Genomic DNA, 24,684 nt, shown 5'->3' with positions numbered 1-24,684 from the left:
ACAGCTTGTAACCTACAGCTCCACTCTAAACATTAAGGGAGTTCAACAGATTAGTAAACAGAAGTTGCCTGCCAGCAACTATAATCACATTAATTCTTCCCAGCTAACACAGGTTACTTGCATTTGAGCAAATAGTTAGCATTGTCATCTCTACAACTTGGGAACCTAAGAGAGATGCTAGGCAAGTGTGGAGTTAATATCTCATTAGCTGAGCAGCTGGCTAATGGCTGTGGTTATTCCGGAAGAATGGGATCATAGGGGACCTACACTTCCCCTCTTCACTGTAATCACATTTCTGTGCATCACATCCCACATTTTGTGTGTGGGATGGAAGAGTAAGGCACATCATTCCGACCAGTTTTCATTAAGTTTCCAGAGAGAGATTTAAACCTCAAATGGTTCAATATTTTTCTACTCCAAAAGAACAGTATTATCTTATTGAAACACTGAAATAGCATCAGTGGAGATACACGTATCACCTCTTGCTTAGAGAGAAAAAAAACCTACAAGTAGTTTGTATAGCCATGACTCTGAAACTTGCTTCCTCATTCCGCTCTCTCTGGTTCCTAATGACCCAAAGATACCTCCAGAGCAGACTTGGGAGAGTTACTATGGATGGATATCCTAGTTAGGGTTTATACAGGTAGTTTTCCACTCTTCAGTCTGTGTATATCTTTGGATTTGAAGATGTCAAGCACTGTAAACTCTAGTACATAAACACCTAAAGAAATTATAATATGGTTCCTGCAGAATCTATAGGTAATAATACAGCTCTTGCCTATATCTTGCTAGCTAATAATCTGGGCTAGGAAGTTGCCAACGGGGTAACTGTCAGTGGGCACGTGATCTGATCTGCCAAATACCCACTAACGCAGAGCGGTGAGCAGCAGTGGGCATACACCTCTGTTAGAGAAGACGTGGCCTCAACATCAAATGCAGGGAGCCTCCCTGGTCTGAAACAGAAACACAGAAACTTCCTGAATTTTAAAAATGTCTTAGTTCAGTCTCTTGTAAGTCTTCCTTACTGCGACAAGCTTTCTGCATCTTTAGGGAACTGACTTGTTTTTATCGGGTTTCACCACACCATGCTGAACTACGGAGTGAATTGCTTTATCTTTTGAAAAAAGGGATCCCTTGCTGCACCATTCTTTTCTGATGGATTAAAAAGGAAATAGAACTATTCCAAACTCATTATCTTCCAAGGAGAACCAGTGTCAAGAAGCCCAACGGTGAAGTTGAAGGAAGGGATAGTAACTGTTAGCTGTGCTTTTATGCAGAATTCACTGTGTTTGGTACCAATCTAGGACTGGAGTTTCTCCATGCTATTGTATTTGCCACTACCACAACCATCCCGTTTCTCTAAGAACCACAGAGAACACAGAAATAGCAAAGAAGGCATGAGAACCCATATGGACTCATATAAAACCAAGTCACAGTTCACAGCATTAATTGCAATACATTCAATCTGCAATTTGCGATTATAAACCCCTCTGCTACTGAAATGAACTTACTGAAGCGCAGGCCAAAATGCCAAAGAACCCAACCTTCTGCACCAGGTTCTGGACAGCCAGTTTAGCCCGGGAAGCAAAATCCTGCAAACAAGAAAACAGTATTAATGAGGCAAAATCCAAACCGAACACACCTCAAAATGTATGTGATTTCACTATCCCCCATGCTTTGGGATTTCCTAACTAGCAATTGGGAGAATTTTTAAAACAAAAAGGCCAGTTTGAATGTCTGAGCTTAGGGGGAAGAGAGAGAAATTCACAATGCTCACTGTGAAAATCTGACCACCCACATGTATTGAGTTTTGTTTTTCAAAACTCTGCAAGTGGCACTAAGTTCACACGACTATGGAAACAGGTTTTCTAGTATTCATTTCCCCATATCTTTGAAATGCCAGTGCTGCTTATACCTTATTCCTTAAACAAGCAAAGGGAATTAATTCCTTCAATACCACTTACAATGTTAAAAAGGTACTTTCTCAAAACACAAAGACAGAATATAATAATCCCATTATATCCTCAGACCTTAATCAAAATAGCTAATTCCAGGTACTCTCTACAACAGACTTGTTAAGTTCATTAAATCCATACAGCTGAATCTAAAATACTTTAAAAGCAACAAAGGTGGCAGACCATATAACATTTGAGCTATTGTTTACAAACAACATGCTGCCTCCTTTTATTTTGTCATCATAGCTTTCAAACATGAGTCTCAAAGTTTACCAAATACACAGTATACATTTTAAAAAGCAAAAATAAAGATTCTCACAGGCAGTTTATTTGAATGTGAGAAGTGAATTTACAGGAGAATAAAATTCTTTTGAAGCAAAACTGTCCAAAAAGTTAAAAACAGGGTCAGTGTTATCTATTCAGGCTTGGCAACAGTAGCTATAGAAAGCTGAGTATCTTTGGTAATAGCAAACTTTAAAAAGTAATTATTAATTCTTTTTTAATAAGCACTAAAAAGCTGATTTTCTAGTAGCAATGCAATATGCACTGTTTTACATTTTTAGAAAACGACCAGATAAATTTCACAAGGAAATTGCTTTAATCAATAATTAATGATATTCTAAATTCTACACTTCACTATTGAAGTGTAGAATTTAGAATATCATTAATTATTGATTAAAGCAACTACAAGATAATCCAGAAAAATTACATTTATGCAATTTTAAGTTTGTTACAATTCTGTTGAAACCTTTAATACTATACACCAATGCAAGTAAATTACAATTACTTGACAATATTCTTGCATATTATTTAAATTCTGAACTATAGAACAGACATAACTTTCTATGCCAGATTAAAAAAAAAATAAAAACCAACCAAAAAAACCTAATAAGGCCATTTGCTAGCTTTTTACACCCCTTTTTCAAGTACTAACTTTTCTCCACTACAGTGCTTTAAAAATAGTTAAATTCTCAAATAAAAAACCCCAAACAATTCTTATTGATAGAATCATTTTATTTATCATACTTCATGTTTGAAAAAAGAACCCAAATTAAAACAAATACTTCAACTTAAAGAAAAATGCCAAGGAAATGAGATTTCCTACATCTTACAGTGGGACTTTTTGAACCACAGGAGACTATAAAAACCCTTTAGAATATTCTATAAGGGGTGAATTTGCTAACTTTCACCAGCAGTAACACCATGGATCGTGAATGTCTTATTGCAAAATGGAATAGATGAAATATTCCCTCTTTTTTGAAAAATGGTTCCTGATATTTTTCTAGTTAACTTTTAGGATACATACAGTATGCTTGAGTGATTAAAACCTACTCCCAGTGAGGCTGATACCAAACACTTGAACTTCTGTTAGCAGAAACAGGTCTAGAACATGCCTACATGACAAGTAAAGTAAAATTTTTCATGTTTTTCTGTGAAGAGTGCATTTTGACACAAATTGTTATAAACAACAAAACGTGATAATTTAGCAGTGAACCAAGTCCAAAAATCTTGCAACATTGAGGGCAGTTCCTTCTCAAGCTAAAATTCCCTCGTTGTTATTTCCAAGTTAGTAAACAAAACTGAAACGAGGTAATATATGATCACTAGTACGGGTCAGCACTAATGTACACATTCGGTGCCACTGAGGATTTAGGGCATGAACTAAAAAGGAAGCAAGACTCTTCTGCAGAGTGTGATCACACAATTATCAACAAAGGAAATAAAATGCAGCACACTAAGGAGACAACAGGTATTCTAATTCCTTAACCAAATACAAAAGTAGAAGTGTGTCTTTAGAATTTCTCTACAAATTAATTTAAAATGAAAAAGCGTGCTAAAGCACAACAGTAACATTGTCCTTTCAACAACAGATTTTGGTCTTTGAAAAGGTGAACTGAAAAAGTAGTGCCTTATGTAGGAATTTCATAAGATGTCTCCCCCTGTACTCTACAACAAAGCTGAATGTGACCATGATATTTTCAGTTCCTATTTTGTTCACCATTTCACAATGCTCGTGGGGTTAGAACAATATTTTCACTTTTATAAGCCAATAAAGATTTTTTCACAGCTCCATAAATCTCACTGTAAAGTATCTTTAAAATAAAACACTAAAATCCAAGTATTCAAATAGGTCCATGATATATTTCAAGGGAAGTTGTTTCCTTTCCAATTTTAACATATTTACCCGTTATCTTAGACTGCATTGCTAATACACTGTTGCATTAATTTTCACAAGCTGGAATTGGAAAAAAACTCTCTAGCAAGTGACCTATAAACTAACGCTTGCAGCACAACTGGTTTAATAAAATATATTATTATAATTATATATAGATTGACTGTATTAACTTAGCGTAAGCACAGTGCACCATTTTTCATCAAATTTCTTAAAAATAAACAGCTTCCTTCACCCACTTTTCTAGACTGCTGCAAAATTCAAGGCTGCCTTAAAACTAATTTTTTCCCTCCAGCTAAAAACATACAATTTTTGTTATAAAACCAATGATGAAAGTGTTGAAAAAAGTGTAACAAGTTTCTGTCTCCAAAAAAACCCCAAACCAACATTGGGGCAATTTTTCTCACCTTATGAATTCATAATTTCTTTTTTTAAAGTTATTACTCAGATTGTTTCTTCTTCAATTTTTTTTACATTCATTGTCTATTACAAAGTACTCCACGGAAAGCACAGCTAAAATTCTAAAAATTTCAGTCAAAAACTTCTAATTTGTCTTCCTTTTTCAAACTTTCTAAATAAGCCAAAAGATATAAATTAAGGGGTTTTTTTCCCTCCTATTTTCTGTGATCTAGTGTAATCATAGCCATGAATAATTTGCATGGTAATATACACATCAGGGTTGCAATAAAACTATGCATTTGCAGTCTCAACATTTACTTTAATGAAAACAAGTTCAGAAATACTTCTGTTTGGTTGCTTCCTTAAATTTCATTTGTCAAATCTTTGCGACATCTGCAATAATAAAAAAACCTTAAAAGTTTCATTTCTCAGAGAATACAATCATCAGTTTCACAACTTTTACCTATTTCACAATATAATTTTTCTGTTATAAAGCCTGCACAGGGAACAATCTTTTCTCTACTTTTTTAAGCATTTGAAATAAAAGCAAAACAACTTTCATAACTTACTGCTTTTAAAAAAAAATAAATTAAAAAGACATAAAAGTTCAGCTACTTACAGGCAAAACATTTTCCCCCAAAATTAAAGTATCTAGACTGGACTCGACTCTCAGCTAATATGATTCATTCTCTATAACATTTCAGGATACTTTAGCTCACTATGTCCCTTTCAAAGATGATTTGTTTTTTTGGTTTGGAAATAGATTTCCTGTGACTGCTACAATACAGGCAAAGGAAGGTTAAATGATTAAACATTACTTCATTGGGTTAATCATCAGATCTCAAGAACTGGAATGGAAATGAGAGGCATAAAAAGGTCAGTGCTGAAATACTGATTCACAAGTCTCAGCTGGCGGCTTGAGGAAGCTTGCTTCATATCTGCCTTCGGTAAAATGGCACATTTTATTGATACCAGCATTTCATTACTACATGTTGCAAAAGCAAAAAAACCCTCCCAAACCTCCAAACCTAAAGGGATAGTAAAGAGAAATTACATGTTTTGCTGCTAACTAAGACATCCCACAATGTTCCTCCTTTAAATATGCGTTACGGTACAGCTTTGAGTCTAACTTAACATGGACCGTTTATCCCTACAAAAAAGCCCTCCTTCTTGAAAGAGTGAATGGACAATTTTGTCTTAACTACAAGGCTTCATCCCATCCCTCTGTTTTATTTTGTTTCCATCTATAATTTAATCTCTAATTCTTCTTTCTCCTTCATTGTAAAGTAAGTTGCACAAGCTCTTCTGTATTTGAGCAAAGAACAACTAAACTAACTACATTTAGTTAACAAGCTCAAGAAAAAAAAAATATCAATTTTTACTCTTTTCCTTCTGTAACACTGATTTATTATCAGAAAACAGAATGGTCTCAATTTATTGTTCGCATTGAAATTGTGAAGCCTCTTTTTTCTTAATCTCTAAGAGCAGAGATTGTTGATGGATCCATAGCAAGTAACTAGTTGATGGTTACCAAGGAGTTCTGAATAATCAGCATTGGATTGAATCCCATAGTCCTTAGAGAAACAACCCATAAGACTTCAACAGAAGATATTTTCTTGAAAAACTGCACAGATGGGCCTATAACGATTCTGTAATACAACAATTTATTTTCTAACATGAAGTTGCAATCAGTTTTTAGGAGCATCAAGAAAACTGTGACTCCCTATAACAAACCCAATCTTCCTTGCATGCAGCAGGGATGATAGTTGTCCATCTCTGAAAGACATGATCCACAGTTTGAATGATTTGAGACCCAGAGAAACTTTTCTTCTATCACAATTTTTTTTTTCTGTAAATATGTCACGCACTTTACAAGTTTATTGGTAATATTGGTGGATACAGCACAAAAAGGAAGGCCAGTAAAGAAGGGAAGGAATATATGAGACCAAATTCAATCTTAAGGTTATAATCTATGCATTCTCTACTAGTAAGAACAGACAGTGCCTTAATGTAGGATCAGAGGAAAGTCAGTGATGTGAGTATTAATGCAATCGCTCAAGCAAGATAATAATTACCTAGCGGATGGTAGCCTTAAGAAGTTCAAAATAAATTTCTGGAAGGCGTGGGAGGCATTATGCAGGATTTGTTACTCTAATAAAAACAGGATCATGAATGAACATTAAAAAAAATACAAAGCCATAAACAGGGATCTGAAGTGAATGTGTGGCACCTTGATGGTCCTCTATGAACAAGGAGAATACTACAGTTGCTGTAGAGGTAAGTATTCATCCTACTGCCTGCAGACTCCCCTGAGGCAAAAGTGTAACTTGCATGTGATGAAGAAGTGGACAATCCTTCAAGATTTGAGTATAATTTATACTATTGTTATAATAGTTTCTTACTAGAAACATTTACTTATCCAGATAATAATCTAAGAGAACATTTTTTTTCCAAAGATTGAAGATGATGTATGAAGCTACCATCCCAGATTATTAAAATTATAAATTCCTTCACATTTAAAAAGCTGCCTACAAAGACAGTGCTCCTTTTTATGTAAAAATCTGAGTTATGTTAAAAATGAGCTGCACAATATTTTGTTTCTTCTGGCTTTCTATTACAACACAATAGAATCAAACACAACTTATGGGAGAATGACCATTTGTGGTTAGGCAATGAATTCTAGAATTTCAGAGGACTGGGAAGAATTATTAACTCATTGAAATAACGTATTAACTGCAGAAGAGCAGTTTTAAAGAAGTCGGATAGCTACCTACAGGCTGTGAGGTTACAACATACATCCATGCTAAAAAAGCAGTAGATCAGCAATGACATTTAATGATCAACACAGCAACCTGGAGTTACGATGAGGAGAACAGAGATCAAGATACAGTTGATAGTCATTGCCTATCACTGCAAATAATTCATTACTCAGTGACCGACGAAACCATTTCATACCTCTCTTGCAAGACATCAAAGGTAACAGATCTCACGAGTAAGGTTCCAGTAAGTTGCCAGCAGGAATATTTTGATAGTGGTTCATGGTGGCACTGATCTCCCACTCCATCAGCTGCGATGACTCTCAACATCTAAGCATGTGTGGAAAGGGCTGTGGCCCTGCACCTCTGGTCTAGCTTTCTCAAAAATACTTCCAGCATAATACAAACAAGGGGCAAACTAAAAGGGGATATTTCTATCTTGGTGCCCGGAGAGAAGAGGGTGTGAGAGGTAAGGTTTAAACTTACTTCTCACTCAAAACTTTGGGAAAGAAAGGCCCTGTCTTGGAAACTGGGCTGTCAAAAGACAAAGTTAAAAAAGGCTTTCAAGGATTACTGAAAGCAGCTAAGGGAAGGTGGCAGATCTAAGCAAGCACTGAAGTTTGATAAAAGGTATTTACATACGATAAGCATAGGACAGACATTCCAGATTAAGAGGACTGGATCAAATTCTAAGCTTGGGAAGGAAATAAATTTCACTTCACAATAAGTCTGGGTTTTCTGAGACATTAAACTCTGGAAGAGGAATAGGGCAATCATGGAAAAGTTACAAGAGAAAAATACGTCCATGTTGAAAATGCAAACACCGTTTTAGAAACTACAATATGGAGAAGATGGAACAGCAATGAAACAGGGCCCTTGACTTCACAGGCTTTACCAAAGAACTGTGGAAAGACAAGAGAGCAAGTACCTACAAAACCTCATTAATTAGACTATGTCAGAGATCTGAGGACTTAAAGCTAGTAAGACTTCAAGCCATTATTCAGAATATTTGTAGGCAAGGATGAGCACAAATCTCAAGTCAACAAGAAATCAAATATACAGGTGAATTCTTCCACTAGCCTTTCCTAGGACAAGAATACCGAATACCGACTGTTGAGGGAAATGCACAGATTTATTTCCACATCTGTTTGTGCTCAAATTCTTGAGGTTGATTGCGTGTTAAGGGGTGATGCTGCAATCCACAAAGATAATCAGAAAGATGCTCATCTTTGGGACTTTGTAAACTCAGACATATGAGTAACTACAATTAGTTCTTGTGCCAGAAAAATTGAAGTTTTTCCATAGGAAATACAGTTAAACCGATTATCCTTATAATCAGATTTTAAAACTGATGTTAGAAAAGAAAGACCTAAGAAGCCATAGAGCAAGCCCTACACAGAGCTGAATGCTTTGCAAGTTGTAGAGGAGCAGAGTGTAACAGACTGAAGCATTCATTCTAACAGCAAGCTTTGTTTTCCTTGGTCATTTAATTTTAACCTGTCTTGGAGTAAAAGTGTGAAACTTCAGAGTAATGGATCCATTATATGGCAAGTAAGACCTCCCACTAACCCAAGTAGGAAGGAACCCAACCAGCTCTGGATTAAACAGACCATTAGCTTTAGGAACTTCTAGGTATTGTCTTCACTTCATTAACCAACTGCACCATGGTAAGAACATTTTATTTCCCTCACTTCTCCCTCTCCTCTAGACCTTGGTGGAAGAACTAGCAAATGCTACTTCATAATAAACTCCATCTCAGGAGCTTTAGTTTCAAGATTTTAGACTTACAATCCAACACCATGCTCAAGTTCGGAAGTGATATACCAAAATGAACACCTATTATAGAGCTCAACGAGTTAGTAGGCACCCTCAAACTTAATGCCAGCATTTTCCACAACTAGAACTGAGGCTCTCGGACTTCGACATAGAAAGTCCTTTTGCTTCACACTGTAAGAATAAAGAAATTTTATAAAGAATAAGACACAATTAAAGGAAACAGTCTGAAGGAAGAGGAAGGAGCACGTCCTTTCAGTCTTATCAAATCTGTCCTATTAAGCACTACCCCTTTTAACCACATCCCCTGCCACCTCTACTCCTCAGTTCAGGTCTGTGGAGTAGCATGAAGCAACACATCCCCTTTGATACTTTACAACTTCATAGTGGTGCATGAAATAAAACTTAGTATTTCTTTGCTCGCTAAAGAACTACTTTCTGTTCACATCTTGTAGGAGATCTGGCAGTGAGCAGATCCTGCAATCTATGTCATGGAAGAGAATTGTCAGGCTGGCATGTCAGCGAAGCAGCAAGGCCGTCAGGACAGTCACGCAGGAAGGGATTACCCACAGAGGTTGTGCAGTCTCCAGTCCCGGAGGGCTTCAAGACCAGACTTGACAGTGCCCTGAGGAACCTGAGCTGATCTCATAGATGACAATGCTCTGAGCAAAAAGTTGGCCTACAAACTACTTCAGGTCCCTTTCAAGATGATTTTTTTTCTGTGATTCCATAGTGAGATACTAGCAGCCACCTACAGAGAGAAGAATGAAGGAGACGAACATCCTATCACTCTGGTTCCCACACATCAGCCATTGACCCCTCCAGCCTTTGCTTCTACAGTTGAAAGCGTATGCTGGCATTGCCTCCACCAACGTGCTGGCTGCCTAAAATACCATTGCAGCTGCACAGCGAGTGCTCATTTATCTCAAAGCTACAACTGCAGTTAGTTATTGCGGCCACAGGTCTGCCGACCGAGTTACAGTGGCGTGACGAGCAATTCCAGGATATTGTCAATTTTTTTTAATCCATTACAAATCATTAAGTCCTATTTTCAGGCAGTTTAAGATCCAGACATCGTAAGGAAGGGCTCATGATTGTTGGATTGAAGCAAGTTATTGCTTTGCTTTAGCCACCATCATCAAGAAAGGAAGCAATTTTTGATAACCAGACAAATAGATTGACCTTTTCAATCTCTGCCAAATCAGAGCCAAAGTCACCAGCGCTGAAAAAAAATACACTGTTCATCCACAGAGAACTTAATTCTAAGGAAGAAAACCCATGCACAGAAAAATACTTGTAGAATAAAAGTGAGCAACTTCTTACGCAGCTGACAAATCCTTTTACACACACAAGTCTTCCTGCTCAGCCTAGCCAGCAGATGTGCAATGCTAAGCATACCTCTCGCTTGTTCTCACTCAGAAGTAGCAGAGGTTCCCAGACAGCTTCGAGAAGTGGTCTGCATACCAGACTCTTGTACAACACAGATATTTAAACAGTGTCTGGAGCAGGGCGGGGGGGAAAGTAGCCATTTTCTTGATTACGATACCATAATTAATTTCTACCAGTTATTGAAGGCTCTCCCTGAAAAAATATTTTTGAAGCAGCTTATCTGACCCAAACTTTTGATCATTTATCGGTCTTTCTCAGAATACAGGGGAGTGAAATATCAAGTATTTAGGACCAAATTTTTCCCTTAGAAACTGGTGCTGAGCATTCCCGACACACATAGAACAGGGCATGCAAATCCAATGGCAGAGTTCAACTAACTGCCTCTCCACAACTACAGTGCAAATGCAGCCTGTAAGATTTCCAGTAAACTTGGTGACATTCTTTCTGAAAAGGTTCATTTCTGTTGTAAAGTTAGAGATTCATTACTGAAAAAATTCCTCTGAGCTAATATCCTAATATTGAGCGAAAATATTGCAAAGTAATCCAGATTTCTTCAGTGGCTTGATAATTTCCGATTTATGTATTTACACACTAAACACTAAAATGACGGAGGGCCACGTAAAGGAGTTTTAGGGAACAGACCTTATCACAAAGAGCAGTTCAAAGAAGAATGTGAAAAAGTCATCTCCAGATTACCATTAGCAAAGGTAATGTAATGCTCATTGCTGTTTTTTCCTTATCTGTAAGCAGGTGTGCAAATGAATAGAACAATGCAGGCACAAGACTGCCCTATTCTCTCGCCAGTGTCCAAAGAAATCCAGCAAGGAGGTGGCTTACACATTTGTTACTCATAGCTCCTATTGTCTACCCTCTGCCTATATTAACTCTTTGCTACCTCTTTTCTCAGGAACTCCTCTATAACAAGTTCCCTTATTTAAAGCTTTCATTCCAAAGCTTGTTTCAACTCAGGAATTTTGGAGAGCGATTTAAAACTAAGCTGTTACTTAGTATATTGATGGCTTATTATATTGCCTGTGAAAAAAACCCCACCACACTCTACTGTTAGTTCACTGCCAGTTTGCCATCTCACTCTCAAGCGATAGCATTCGTAGGAAGTTTCTAAAGTGAAGCTTCAAGGTTTGATTAGTTTTGAATTTCCATTTAATTACGTGCCCAGATAAATGGGGTAAGATACCTCTCTGACATATAGTAACAAACCTAGGCATCAAACTTCAGGAATGCAGTGTATGAAGACAAGCCTCCTGGTGGCCACCCATCAGGCAGCCTAGACCGAACACCAGCAATCTCCTTCTTGTACAGCACAATTAATAAAGAGAGGAAGCTGATGAGGAAAGGGGGTGACTGGAAGACGGAGCAAGAGAAATTATGAACGGAATTTGATGTTGGGTTTAAACAAGTTATTTCTGGGAAAGCAAAAAAAAACCAAAAAAAACCTCAAGGTTTTCCAGTTATTGTATGTGACTCTACCACTTCCATTTTTATGATAACTGCTTTATAAAAACCTGCTTGCGGTCTGCTTGAACTTCTTTTTTCTTGTACCGAATATGCTCAAAACCTTTTGATTAAAGAAGCCAGCAGCCGGCGAATCCTTTTCAAGCAGGAACTTATCAGATACTAGCTGTTAGCTTAATCACAGGAGAGATCAATTTTTAATTTGGCCATCTTATTTTACACTGCTAATTAAGTAACATTTTGCTTATTAGTTCAACCTAATCATTCCATTTGAATTAAGTCACAGTGTCGTGTCAGAACACAGTGCTGGGTTCTCGGAGTAACCATGGCTGGGTGTGGTACTGCACTTTGTTCTGCTTCTGCGAAGAGAAACCCCACATGAAGATGTGGAAAAGCAATCCAGCTCAAGGCACCAGACCTTTCAGAAATGCCAGGAAGATGGGTTTAACATGTGTCTAACTGTCACTATCGCAAAAGTTCATCAGTTTAACTCCTTGCAGACAAGAAGCCGACTCTCGGAGCGAGCAGGAAGTTGTTCGGTGGAACTCCTGACGCAATGCAAACCGAAGCAGTTGCAGCTTAGTTTAATACAAACCCTCTTGAGTCCACGTTGACAAATTCTTTAACAAGCCCTGTGGTTACAGGGAAGCTGGTTTCAGTCTGAGTCACTCCTGTTCAAACAGTTTACTGGAAATGGAGGGGAGGGGGAATTTTCAGAGAAGTCATGTGATGGCCAGACAAACCACAACCAGTAAAGGTTCAGTGGAGTCAAAAACAGGTCCCAGCAACAACTGACATTCAGTGTGCAGATGGCACTCAATCATTTACAAGCCAGTCCTGCTGCATCTCAGCATTTCTATGGATTTAACCCTTTTTCAAGTTTGTATTCTTCCAGAGGCAGGACACAGTTCGGAAAGTAAACAAACAGCAGTGGCTGATAGTAACATAGGCAACTAGAAAATATTTTTACATGGAAATTTGGCTGCAGCAATGCTGCACAGAAGCAAAGCCCAATGTGTAAATCATTAGTTCTTAAAAATATGCCACTTAATGAATCCAAACACTTACAGTCATTAAGGATTAGATATACAGCAAAGATATTAATACTTTTTTCCTCCTAGCAAGGAGTACCAGGATACAGCAAGAGCCCACGCATTATGCATTATCACTAAGTACCTTGAGGGAAGCTGGCATTAAAAGCTTCATTTTCACCAGAAACCTCCCGTCAGCTTTAAGTGTTTCAGCATGACAGAGAAAAGATGAGAATACTTAACAATCAGCAACTATTAAACGGGCGAAAGAGAGTCCCTGCATATGTGCGTGTAGATATGAAACTACAAAAGTATGCTTGCACTGTATTATTACCAATGTGCTGCCCCAGCACTAAATAGTAGATTCACTTCCCCTAATTGAGAGGTTGGTTTGAACGGCTGCACTGGAGATACTCCCCATGACTAAAAGGACAGCTCTGATAAAAAACTCCTTCGCTCTGGAATTCGACTGGAAGAGAGTTAACAGCAACTGAGATACCGTTTCAAACATTCCTAATTTTTAAATACTGCCTTAAGTATTAACAAATCCGACCGAATTGCTCTGTTCCTATAGCATGCTGGGCTCTGCATTGTGTGGAGCTCTGAGAAAAAAAGAGCCCTGCTTGTAAACCACACTCCTTCTCCAGGGCAAAGTGGCTCGATTTTAATAAGACCAGCCACGAGACAAGAGAAGCTCTGACGCTCCCTTTATGCAACTGGGGCTAACTCCCCGGCGTGCACACGCAGGGACGCACAGGAAGGAGAAGTGAGTGTTCCTTTAAAATGAGGGGCTTTTTCTGAAGGATGCTAATGGAAAGTACAAGGCAGACTTGCACGTTGTCTGCAGGCTAGTGAGGTTTTGAGAAAACTCATTCGAGGAGACAGGTCACTTAGATCTGAGGTTTATGACAGAAAAATCCATAGACAGACTCTTTAAAGTAAATAGTATTTTACTCTGTGTAACTTTGAACGAGGCACTAAACCTTTCTGCTGTTTAGTCCTTCTAGGTTCCTTTTTTTGTTGTTTTTTAAAGTGCCAAGCTAGCGAGCACATTCCCCCTCACAGATCCTTCAGGCTGGATGTTATATTCATAGTCTATTCTCACCATAGAAGAACCTCATCTGTTTCTCAAAATTACCATTGTTTTTGAGAAATGGCAGCAACAAGCTTTCTGAACAAAACACACGCAGGCAAAAACGTCAAACCATTTGGCTTTGCCTTGTAGGCATATAGCAGCTCAGCAGAAGTAGAGGGGGAAGCTATTCTTCAAAATCTAACACACCCATTTTCATGCCTTTCAGAAAGGCAGGATGAAGCGAGACCTTTATGCTGAAAGCAGGCTCCTGTCATTTGACGTCAAACATTTGTAGTAGCCTCCATGGCAGAAGACACTTGTCACATCCCCCGTGTTTTCTTAAGCATAAGGCTTCAATGTGGGAGAGTGGGAGAAGCTGCTGTAGGTAATGAAAATTGTTATTGAGCAATTTAAAAATAGACATCATAACTGCTCGTGAATAGCAATTACAGAACAAAGAGTGATAAGCTATGCTGAAGATTGGGATTTACTCAAGGTCATAGGAAAAGGCAGGCCTGTCTCCCACAGACATCTAGCAAAAACATGATTGAAGCCAAAAGCAAAAAGGAAGTCATATTAGCAAATGGAAAAAACTGAATTGTCAGTTTTATGAGTGCAATACAGTTTAATCGGATTGTCAAAGCCTCATGTTAAAAGAGTTTTATAGAAACCAAACCACAAGTGGAGTTTAAAAGGATTTTTTTTTTCCTGGCCATCCATCCACAAAACAACATGCTTCAATCCAAATTCAATTGCCAAGAAAATAAAATCAAAAGTTCTGGTAAATAACACCATCATTTTTCTTAATTAATTACATAACGCCATTCGTTTACTAAGGGCATTCAATACAGCTAGCTATATTTTGGCCTGTCCTGACAAAATGCTCTCTAGCAAAAATTTTCTTCCCAAGAATCTTACTGTGCATTCTGGAAACCAACTCTGGCTGCTCCCACAACTGTACACGCATATAATTTGCTGGGAGAGTTTCAGTAAACACAGATAGCATTTCAGCTCTCGAGTCATGCATTTGACTGGTTTCATTTGGTTGTTTTTTGTTTTGGTTTTTTTTTTCAACATGACTTGATTTTTAAACAGTTAGAGATTATTTTGCAAAGCAAAGACTGATGATAGAATAAAGGACAAAGCAGATTTCCCCCCCCCCCCGCATCTTAAAAGAAATAGTAAATTCTTCTATTTACAATAGCAGAAAAACCCTTTGGAACTTTCTAGTAGGGGGAGGCTCTCAGGAAACACAGGGTTTACTGTTAGAATTACTAGATTGCACTCAGTATTTCCAGACAAACCACCTTCTTTCCATAGAAAAGCTTCATCCATTTTTTGAAGAAAAGGAAGAAAAAAAAGTAAAAGTATATATTTATATCAAGAAAATACCCTGGCAGAACAGTTCAAAGACAGCAGTGCATGGTAAATAGCATCTGCTGTTTTTTTCATAGCAGTCTCATGACCTGTCTCAACTTAGTGGCAGACAAATCATGGTAAGAAGGAAAAATACAGAAGAGAAATTCAGTGGCAAGTAGTTTGAGGATAAAAAGTTTAATTTCTTCTAAAACACTATGATTAACTTGTGAACAGGATGCAAACTCCTGACCTGAATGAAAAATTACCTACAATAATATCTGACTGATGTACAGCATCAGTTGCAAACTACACTGTAACACAAGCAGTATTTAATCCATCAATAAAATAAATGACAAGAGCAACGAAAAGGGATTCAGAGCAGTTTGGGTGCATTTTCACATCAGGAAAAATATGTTTCCTCAGGCTGATGAATGGGTCACACACTGGCCCCTGACAGCATTAATGGCAGGGCAGGCAAATCTTACCTGAAGGGGGTGAGCTGACTGAGAATCATCTCCTGGCCCAGGAAGGCTTTAAATGCAGCTATAACAACCATGGTTACAGAACAGCACTTCCTCTATCACTGGTTTGTTAGCCCACTTTCTCCCTACCTTCATTGTGCTGTTCTTGGAAGTCTAAATAAATGTGGTATCTGTAGCAAATACTTTGGCTGCACTATTGTATGTGCTTCAACAAGCTGCATTCTTGTCCTCCCATCACCAGAGGTATCTCTACCCAGTGGAGGATCTTTTTCCATCCCTGGGAAGTCCCTTGTGAACTCACACCAACTGATTTTTGGCCCATTCCCATTTCATTGGAATGGTTATTTACTCCATCTAGTTGTTCTGTGTTTTATTAATTCTGTTGTTTTGCACTGTTCTTACTTGTGCAGTCTCTGCATGTTCCAGCATCTCCTCAAATTCCTGGTACTCTTCATCATCAGGTTCAGCACCAGAGAGTCGGGCCGCCCTCGCCATAAAATATGGAGGCAGCTCTCCAATGGCTGTGCCAGCACCCTGGGAAAAGAATAATTCTGATTTATTTTCATGTTTATTCTTAAACAGGAAACATGTGATATGCACAGCCCCGCAGACATTTCAAACGATTAGAACTGATGAGGCCAGCTGCTTTGAGAAGCTTGCTTTTACCCACCAGGTCAAACTCCTCCCGATTTCAAACATAACGCTGTTCCTTTGACACCCCGCTTTCCCCCTGCCCTTGTTTAGCAAATTCGGCTTCTCTCGGCACAGACCATCACGCTCGCAAGCCAGCGGCTCCCAAGCTGCGGTCCGCGAGGTCATAACGACACGATCCGTGCATCCGCGGGGCCCTGCAGAGTGGCACGTTGCCCAGCTCCGGCAGAGCTCCGCAGCCGGTGGCCAGCTGCGCCCGGCGCGGCGGGGAGGCTGGAGCTTGTCGCGGCGCTGCAGCCGGAGAGCCAGCCGGGACGGGGGCCCTGCTATCCGACCCGATCCCTGACTCAGCACAGCGCTGCCATCTCACCCCGCCGCATGATGCCAGACACATTCGCCGGCATGTGACAGCCCTCGCTCCTGAGCGGCCTTCAGAATAATCCGGGAACTCCTCCCCGGTGCCGTCACGTAGTTTACTTGTTCAGTCATGAGACTTTGCGCGAGTGTTTGTTAGAAAACAGGCTCGAGTTTTCCTACAGCTATGAGCAAGGAAAATAAGGTTAAGCAAAGCTTGATCTCGAGTTTTCTCTCTCCTTTAGCTGGAATAAAGCAAGCCAAGGGAACCCGAGATGAAAGCATGGTTGCTTTCTCACCACAGGAAAATTATATTTGTTTTCTCAGGACATCAAATGACTCATTTCAATCTTGTGGGTAAATGCAACTTTAGCTTAACCAAGGAAAAAAAGAAAAGAAAAGAGAGACAGCTAAGACTGAACATATGGATAAACAGAGGCTAATGAAACAGGAACTCGGACTAAACTCAGAATGGTTTAAATATAGGACAGGTAAATAGCACAATAGTTGGGCACCGCACTGGAAAAGTGCTAAAACGTAGCTACATGCAGATGGCTTTTCTCTCTTAGGGTCAGTAGCGAGTAACAAATGCTTTTCTATTCCTTTGAAGCAATGCGAAAGCTTTTCAATTTCCTTTGTTCCTGCTCTATGTGCAGCTGCAAGCAAGGGAGAATTCCAGCTGCTGTGGATATTCCAAATCAACAGGTTGTGGTTTTCAATACCGCCGCTCTCTGCAGTTACCCAAACTGTTAAATTCTCAGTTTAAGCATATGAAGTGCACAGCCTCATATGTTTATGCCCTTGTTTTCCACAGAAGAAAAAATTTAAACGAGTGCAACAAGCTGAACTTCATTAATCTGCAGATTTCTGGCACAAGGGAAGATAAGCCTGAAAACAGTAGCAACAACGTTTCACAAAAATTAACTTGAGGTTATGTTCTCAGGGTGATGCAAGAACAAAAAGTCACATTGCTTCTCCAGGCTCTGCCAATTTGCTTTGGCTTCATTTTGTTAACTGAGAAAGAGGTTTGCATGTGTGTACTGGACATGAACTTTCTTTAAATTGGATAAGTCACATGCTCATTATTACAAAACATTTCAGAAGTGCAACAAAAATCATATGATTTCATGTCTGCTGGAGATAGGTTCCTTAAGTGCGTTAAAAAAAAAAAGAAGCAATTAAGGGATCCAAACCAGTAACTATTTAACTGCTTTTTGTAACATTAGCTGTCCATTTTCACCATTTAACTTCCAATGCCAGTTTTACATGGAGCTTCCTTGGACTAACAACAAATTGGAAAGGCAAATGCTAATCAAAATTCTTTTACACAAATACATTCAGAAAAGGAAACTGGGAAATTACTCCACTAGAAAGAGTCTTTTAAACAGATTTTATCCTGGTCAGGACACAGGCCGTCTGTTCTGCTAATCCTGAGCAATTAAACATTTTTATTCTTTCCCCTTATTTCTTGTAAAAAACAAAAAAAGCTGCAACACATTAAAAATGTAGGGCACTATTGAATTCCTTGTCCCTGTGGGATGGAAGGCTGTGAAAACTGGCATACACCTAGCAGATTGTTTTTGAGAGTCCTTCTGCAGGCCAGGACTGGTGGAGCCAACTTTTACAGTGATTGAAAAAAGCATCATTTTCATTTCACCTAATAATTCCTTAGATACAGTGATATTTAATCCTCGTAACACTCATTATCAGCAAAAACGGCTATCACTGACATGCAAGGGACTAGTAATGATTTTAATCTCTGGAAAAAAACTGTACCTGGTTTAAGTTGGCTGAAACAGCCACTGATGTTTTTGTGATCTGAATCAAATCCCTTGTGCAGATAAATCCCCACATTCAAACCTTGCAGGATACTTAGTCTGGGTAGCTTTATAGTCAGAGGTCTGCAAAGTCCCCACTGGGACTGACCTGCTTTCAGCATTTCACATGAAAACTTATATTGCTACCACCCTCCTGTCTCCCTCCAAACAATCAAGGAGATTGGCCAGATTTCACTTTGGAGCCTTTCAACATAATTTCACTTTACAAGTCTAAAGGAAACAGGCTGGTGGTGGTGTTATACATATTCTTCACAGGGCTCCAAGTGCTGCATTAGGAACACATCTGTATACATCTAATAATTCCTTTTCTCTTGCATTTATACAGTATTTGCCATAACTTCAGGTTTTAGATCTAATTAGAAGTTGCTGGTCCCATTAAAAAAAACCAACAAACAAACAACCCAGATATTTTGTGAGCTCATTCAATCAAACCAAGATTAGGAATTAAACTTAATATTCCTGATTACAGTTTAAAAGCAGAAAATTAAATAAATTAAATTTCTTTTTTACTAAGGTTTTGATTTGTAATAATCAGCCTTTTCACTTTCTGAAAGTCACTGTAACTTTCCTGTTAAGTGGACATTTGGTTTAAGAGTGACAGAATCAAAAATAAGTTTCTTCAACAGCTTCCATAAAAAGTGAACTGGAATTAGGACAAAAGAAACATACTGGAAGAAGCAGCAGCAATTGCCAACTTGATTTGGCTTACAGGAAATTAGCAAGCAATGTTTATGTACTCATGAAACATTCCAAGAAAGCATAACATTACACTAGACACCACTGGTAGACAGAGGATGCTCCCAAGGGAAAATCTAGTGGAGACAGCGTTCAGTGAAAAGGTAGCTGACAATGAATTTGAAGGCGAGAAGAAAGAAAGAAGGGGGAGAAAGAGTGGGATACAGACGTTCCGGCTTGGTCCTATTCCCTTGTCTTTTCCCTAGCCTGAACTAAGAAACGCAGCTCAAATGAGAGGCTGAAGGTACTATTTGTTCTCCCTCATGGCTGCTCAGAAGGATACAAGCTTTCAATCCTTGCAACTCTATTAACTCATTTCTAAACTACTTGATTCTCATCATAGTTCAGTTATTTTACATGCTGAGGATTAAGCAATGGATGTTTACCCTGAGCTACATTTTTATTTTGCAACCCTAGAAACGTCATTGTAAATGCCATTTTTATTACTCTAGTCTCCATTAAACAAAATTAAGCAGAGGGGGACGAGGAAGAAAATAAAAGGAAATCTTATATTTATGGTCTTATACAAGTACTTGTATGTTTAGCTACTTATGTAGCATTCAGGCAATTCTGTCCCCTCATTAGAAAGTGTGAAATTTAAGATGTACTTTGCTTCTTGAGAGGGCTGTAAGTCCAATTTCTCTGTTACTATTGTGACGCTGGTAGTGCTACACATTACTTTAGTCTGTAATGCATACAACCTAACTGGAATTTTTGTAAGTAACACAGCTGCTGATAATTTTAAAAGCTGTGGTAGTGACCAAAGTTGCCTTAAAGTATCTTTTCATGTCATTAGAAGGAATACAAGGGCAGACATCAGATACCATGTATTTTCAGAACTTCCTCTCTCTACATTTGAAATGGACAACCAAGAATTTAATAATTAAATCATCTGCTAGAACAGGAAGTCAGTAGTAAAATAAAGTTAATTTGGCATGCAGTTCACAGCAGATGCATCTGTGTAAACTGCAATCCAAAATAATCTACATGTAATGAAAAAAAAATCTTAGCTGACCAGAATCCTCCAAAAATTAAACTTATATAAAAAAGCTGCAGAGGGCAAAAAAAGGAAAATGGAAAGGAAGTTCCAATGACAGCATTTCCTAAGATCCTGATTCACTTAAAAGCTACCCTGCTTTTCCTGTTTTAAGTGAAAAGTTTGCCATGATGGAAACAGGCAGAGAAACCGAAATAAAATACATAAAAATGTGCAACGTAACACTCTTTTATTGAATCCAATCTATTGATGCAACCCAGAAAAACATTTCAGCTATGATATTAGGGCCCGAGTCCTTCATATCCGTAACTGCAACTTCACTCAAGTTACAGGCTCAAAATTTTTGAAATTATTTATCGCTTAACTGCATGCAGTGCAAGACCTGACAGCTGCAAGTTCATCTGGGATGCAGATACCCTTTCTGAAACTTACCTTTTACATCAACAACTTTGAAGTACATGAGCATTCTCTGCTAGCATTTAGAAAAGTAGTCAACACTGCAGTTGATAAGATAGCCCAGTAATACCCTATTACTTCTCTTTAAAGGACATTAAAATTATCCAGGGCAAGAAGGTTGATCAGGAAGGCATCTATTCACATTGCAAACATACATGTTACTGTTGGTAGTGTAAGCCATCACTATTTTGCTAATTCAGGAATTTTTGTGTATTGCTGGACACAGAAATTAAGTGCATAAGTTAAAAGTGCTTAAGTTTTGTAAACCAAACCTTACCCACATGCAGGCCTCCAGCCTAACTTTTGAGATGATAGCCCATAAAGAGATGGATCCTTCAGTCGTCTCCTCATCAGGACAGATAATTTGATCCGGGTAAGGAGGCTCAGGAAAATTAACTGAGTTACATTCATATGCAGCAAGAGTAACTGATGCTATGTGTGGACCCTGAAAAAACACAAGTGATTTCAAATGCATTTTATGTTAGTTATAATAAAAGTTAAAATCAAAAACCCACATTTGTCCCTGATGCAAGGAGCTTAGGCTAAAACTTAGTGTTTCTCACTTTGGCCATTAATAATGTTATATATGTAAAATGTTGAGGGTTTTTTTTTGTTGTTTTTTTTAGACCATCTGAAGTGCAATGTTGAGCTATTAATGCTCTTTCAAAAAAAAAAAAAAATCCTTCTTGTGATCCACTAAAAATGCCAAGGAGCCTTTCAGCTTTTGCCATGCCATTGTACAGTAGTAAAAGGTTGCCAAGGTGAAATAAGAATCCTCACTTTGTAAAAAAACAGGAAAAATTTCAAAACTTTACAATGTTCTCCTCAAGGCATTTATGACCTACAGCTTTATTAGAGCAGGTGTTTTCCCTACTGTTGCTTTTAGAGGATGGAGGCATTTAAATTTTATGTTAATTTTTTTTTTAATGACTGGGACTTTATGACACCTTAACAGCTGACCTTCTTAACTTTGGGATATTTCTCCATAAACCAGTTGCTTAATTTGCGTCAGTTTTTCTGCATATACAAGAAAGTGACCTTACTGCTGTTTGCTAAAAATGGTTTGAAATACAATTCAAAACTTAAACATTATTTAAATGCCATATAATTGAACTCCTTCTAGTCTCCATCTTACAAGATTTTTTTAGACAGACCTCCAAATAAAACTAGCATAAAAATCTATTCAAGAATTGAACTGCTACATACTTTAAAATCCTGAAAGAATTGCCATTATTTTAATACAAAAGGAGCGAGGAGCAATTCAAATAGACTATGGCCTGAACACTAGACATTGTAGCTAAAAAAGAAATCACTTAGCAAAAGGTCAGGGAAACATTGTCTGGGAAAGGAGGAAAACAAAAAAAAGTACTGAGTTAAACTAAGGTCTTTTCATAAAGTCACAGATTTAAATAAATTTTAAAGTTTTCTTTACATGCAGAACAATTTATACGAACCTTAACTTCTGCTATTATTTGATGGATTTTTGACATCACGTTGGGAACCATATTGTCAACAATTTTCTTCTACGTTTTTTCTTTAGATGAGTCATGTTTTATTAGACCAACAAGGGAGCCTGATACCCCCCACCCAAATCAAAGCTAAATTCATTACAGAATAACGAAGGAAAGTGTGATAGACCTCAGCAGAGCCATTCCCCTGCACAAGGCTTCCAAAGCTCACTTTGAAATGCAGGAGCCAGAGATATATTCAGAGGACCCTGCAGGCTTCATTTGCACATTAAAGGGTGAAATTCCACAGCAGGTCTCACACAAAAGGTGAAGCTCCATTGCTTTTTCTAGACTTGCTGGGAAGAAGATTTTAGTTGGGTTCACTCATGTCAACATTTCAGGTCCCACTGAAGAGACCAGAGCACTGGACTTACGCAGTTACAGTGATACTGTAATTTTTTAGTGGCAGTGAAGTAAGAACGTTGAAAAATATACCAGTTATATTTTTCTATACGACAGCTGCAACTACTGTTGTCATATGTAAATAATTCAAAATAAAACCATTCTTCTGGCATGCAACTGGTGCAAGACAAGCTCCTCTGATACCAAGCAAGTTCTTTTATTTATTCCTTGTTACTTTACAGGAGATTAATTCAAAGTGCTTTGGCATACTTTGGATTATATGAATACATAGATGCAGCCTGCTGAGATGATAAATGAGAAGAAAAAGAAAAACAAAGGTACCTTGAAGTAAAACTGAAAAAGAGAGGATCCAGAAATTGACACACAAGAGTGATTTTGATATGGAAGGGAGAACAAAGAATGGATGAATGAACCAATGACTAATAACGTATACTATTGACATTTCTATAGGCTCCAATGGCAACCAACTCCTTTTTGGTACTTGCAGCGAGATCATCCCTGTCCCCAGCAGCTTCATATCTAAACAAATAACATATCTCTATTTTACTCATCGAGGACAGACTTAAAGAGAGTTGAAACTTTCCTAAAACTGTAAAGTACATTTATGGCAAACCTGGGAACCTCCTTTTCCACCGTACTCTGAAACTTAGGGTATTTAATCCCACCCCCCGCTTGCTGCTCCCCAGTCTGACAGCTACCTTGGGACAAAAAAGGTCTCAAGCCATCTTCCTTAAATTAATGGTTTTCACCTGCAGAAATCGGCAATAAAATTCTCTTGAATAGCAAATTTGCATGGAGAAAATCCCCCCTGTACTTGAGTTGTAAATGACCATTTCCTACGTTCCCTTGAGAGTAAGGGTAAGGTCGTTGCCAAGGCAGTGAGATACGGTGTGTGAATCAAGAAGTATGGTTTTCAGTTCCACAAATTTTGGAAGATACACCACACTACAGTGTAACTACAGCCAGCTGCGATGGGAGACTGTTAGTTTCAGCTTTATAATAGTAAGAGATAAATTTAGTTGCTACTATAGCGAGGGCCCCACACCCTTGCAAGGTTTCAGTGATGGCATTACCAGCATTTCTTCTCTGACTGCATGCAGGGTGTGTGAAGAAGACCGTACAATCTCAGGAGAGCAAGCAATGACAAAATGCCTAACAGCGGACTGCTGCACGAGCTTCTTGCCATGAGCAGCTTCTCAAGAGTTGCCATCCTTGAAATGGCTTAATGGTCTCAAAACATTGCCTCCTGTTAAGAGAGCTCTCCCAGTCTCAACAAACGTCTGCAAAAGAAAAAATTTTACAAGTAGCCGCCAATGGAAAAAAAGGCATTTCACAAAGCAGCTGTAAACGGCCCATGAGCCACCTGAAGACTATGCCAGTCGAACATAATTCATCCACTGCAATGTAAACAATTCTATAATGGAAAAAAGTTGGAGTTATGGAACCCACAGAAGCCACATTTTAACTGGAATAAGAAATAAAGCATAAACGGTTCATTTAGAGTAATGAAGTGTGGAGTATTGGAACTCAGAGCGAGCCAAAGGAAAGCAGAACAATCCTGTGTCCTCCTCTGGCAGCGGAGCCCAGCTGTCCTGCTAGTCAAATGGACGATGTCTCGCAGCTTGGCAGGCTGCATGCAACATCTCTGACATCTGCTTTTGTTCTAGCTCAGCTCTGAAAGCTCACATAGAGCATTATACTTTCACAAAGCCATGGTTACCAAGCACCTCAAAACAATGGCTGGCTAAACAGGACCATGGTTGCAATGGGTGGGGGGGAGGAAGAGTGGGAGGGTCGCTGGGTGTTTCGTAAGAGAGGTGCCATTTTGCTTTATGTTTAGCAATAGTGACTGTTTAACTCTGAAATGGAACAGGAAACCAACTTCAAAGGAGCTTTAGGTGCCATCTTTGGAAAATC

General features: G+C 38.5%; 1 protein-coding gene across 8 annotated transcripts in view; it reads right to left on the bottom strand.

The window, feature by feature from the left end:
• Positions 1 to 24,684, bottom strand: part of VMP1 (vacuole membrane protein 1) — a 71,333-nt gene that overhangs the window by 20,587 nt on the left and 26,062 nt on the right. For 6 of the 8 annotated variants that reach the window (XM_075032926.1, XM_075032930.1, XM_075032929.1 and 3 more), the window contains 3 exons: positions 21,174 to 21,341; positions 16,268 to 16,399; positions 1,512 to 1,592 (listed from right to left, as the gene is read on the bottom strand). In XM_075032926.1, coding sequence (XP_074889027.1) covers positions 1,512 to 1,592; positions 16,268 to 16,399; positions 21,174 to 21,341 — 381 coding nt within the window. Of the gene's footprint in view, positions 1 to 1,511; positions 1,593 to 16,267; positions 16,400 to 16,635; positions 16,861 to 16,886; positions 16,926 to 21,173; positions 21,342 to 24,684 lie in introns of those variants that run through there. The other 2 variants (XM_075032932.1, XM_075032933.1) reach the window with 2 other exon arrangements.

The sequence above is a fragment of the Buteo buteo genome, chromosome 7, assembly GCF_964188355.1.
Source record: "Buteo buteo chromosome 7, bButBut1.hap1.1, whole genome shotgun sequence".
Lineage (NCBI taxonomy): Eukaryota > Metazoa > Chordata > Aves > Accipitriformes > Accipitridae > Buteo > Buteo buteo.
Note: the sequence above shows the minus strand (reverse complement) of the source record. Positions and strands in the feature narration are given on the sequence as shown.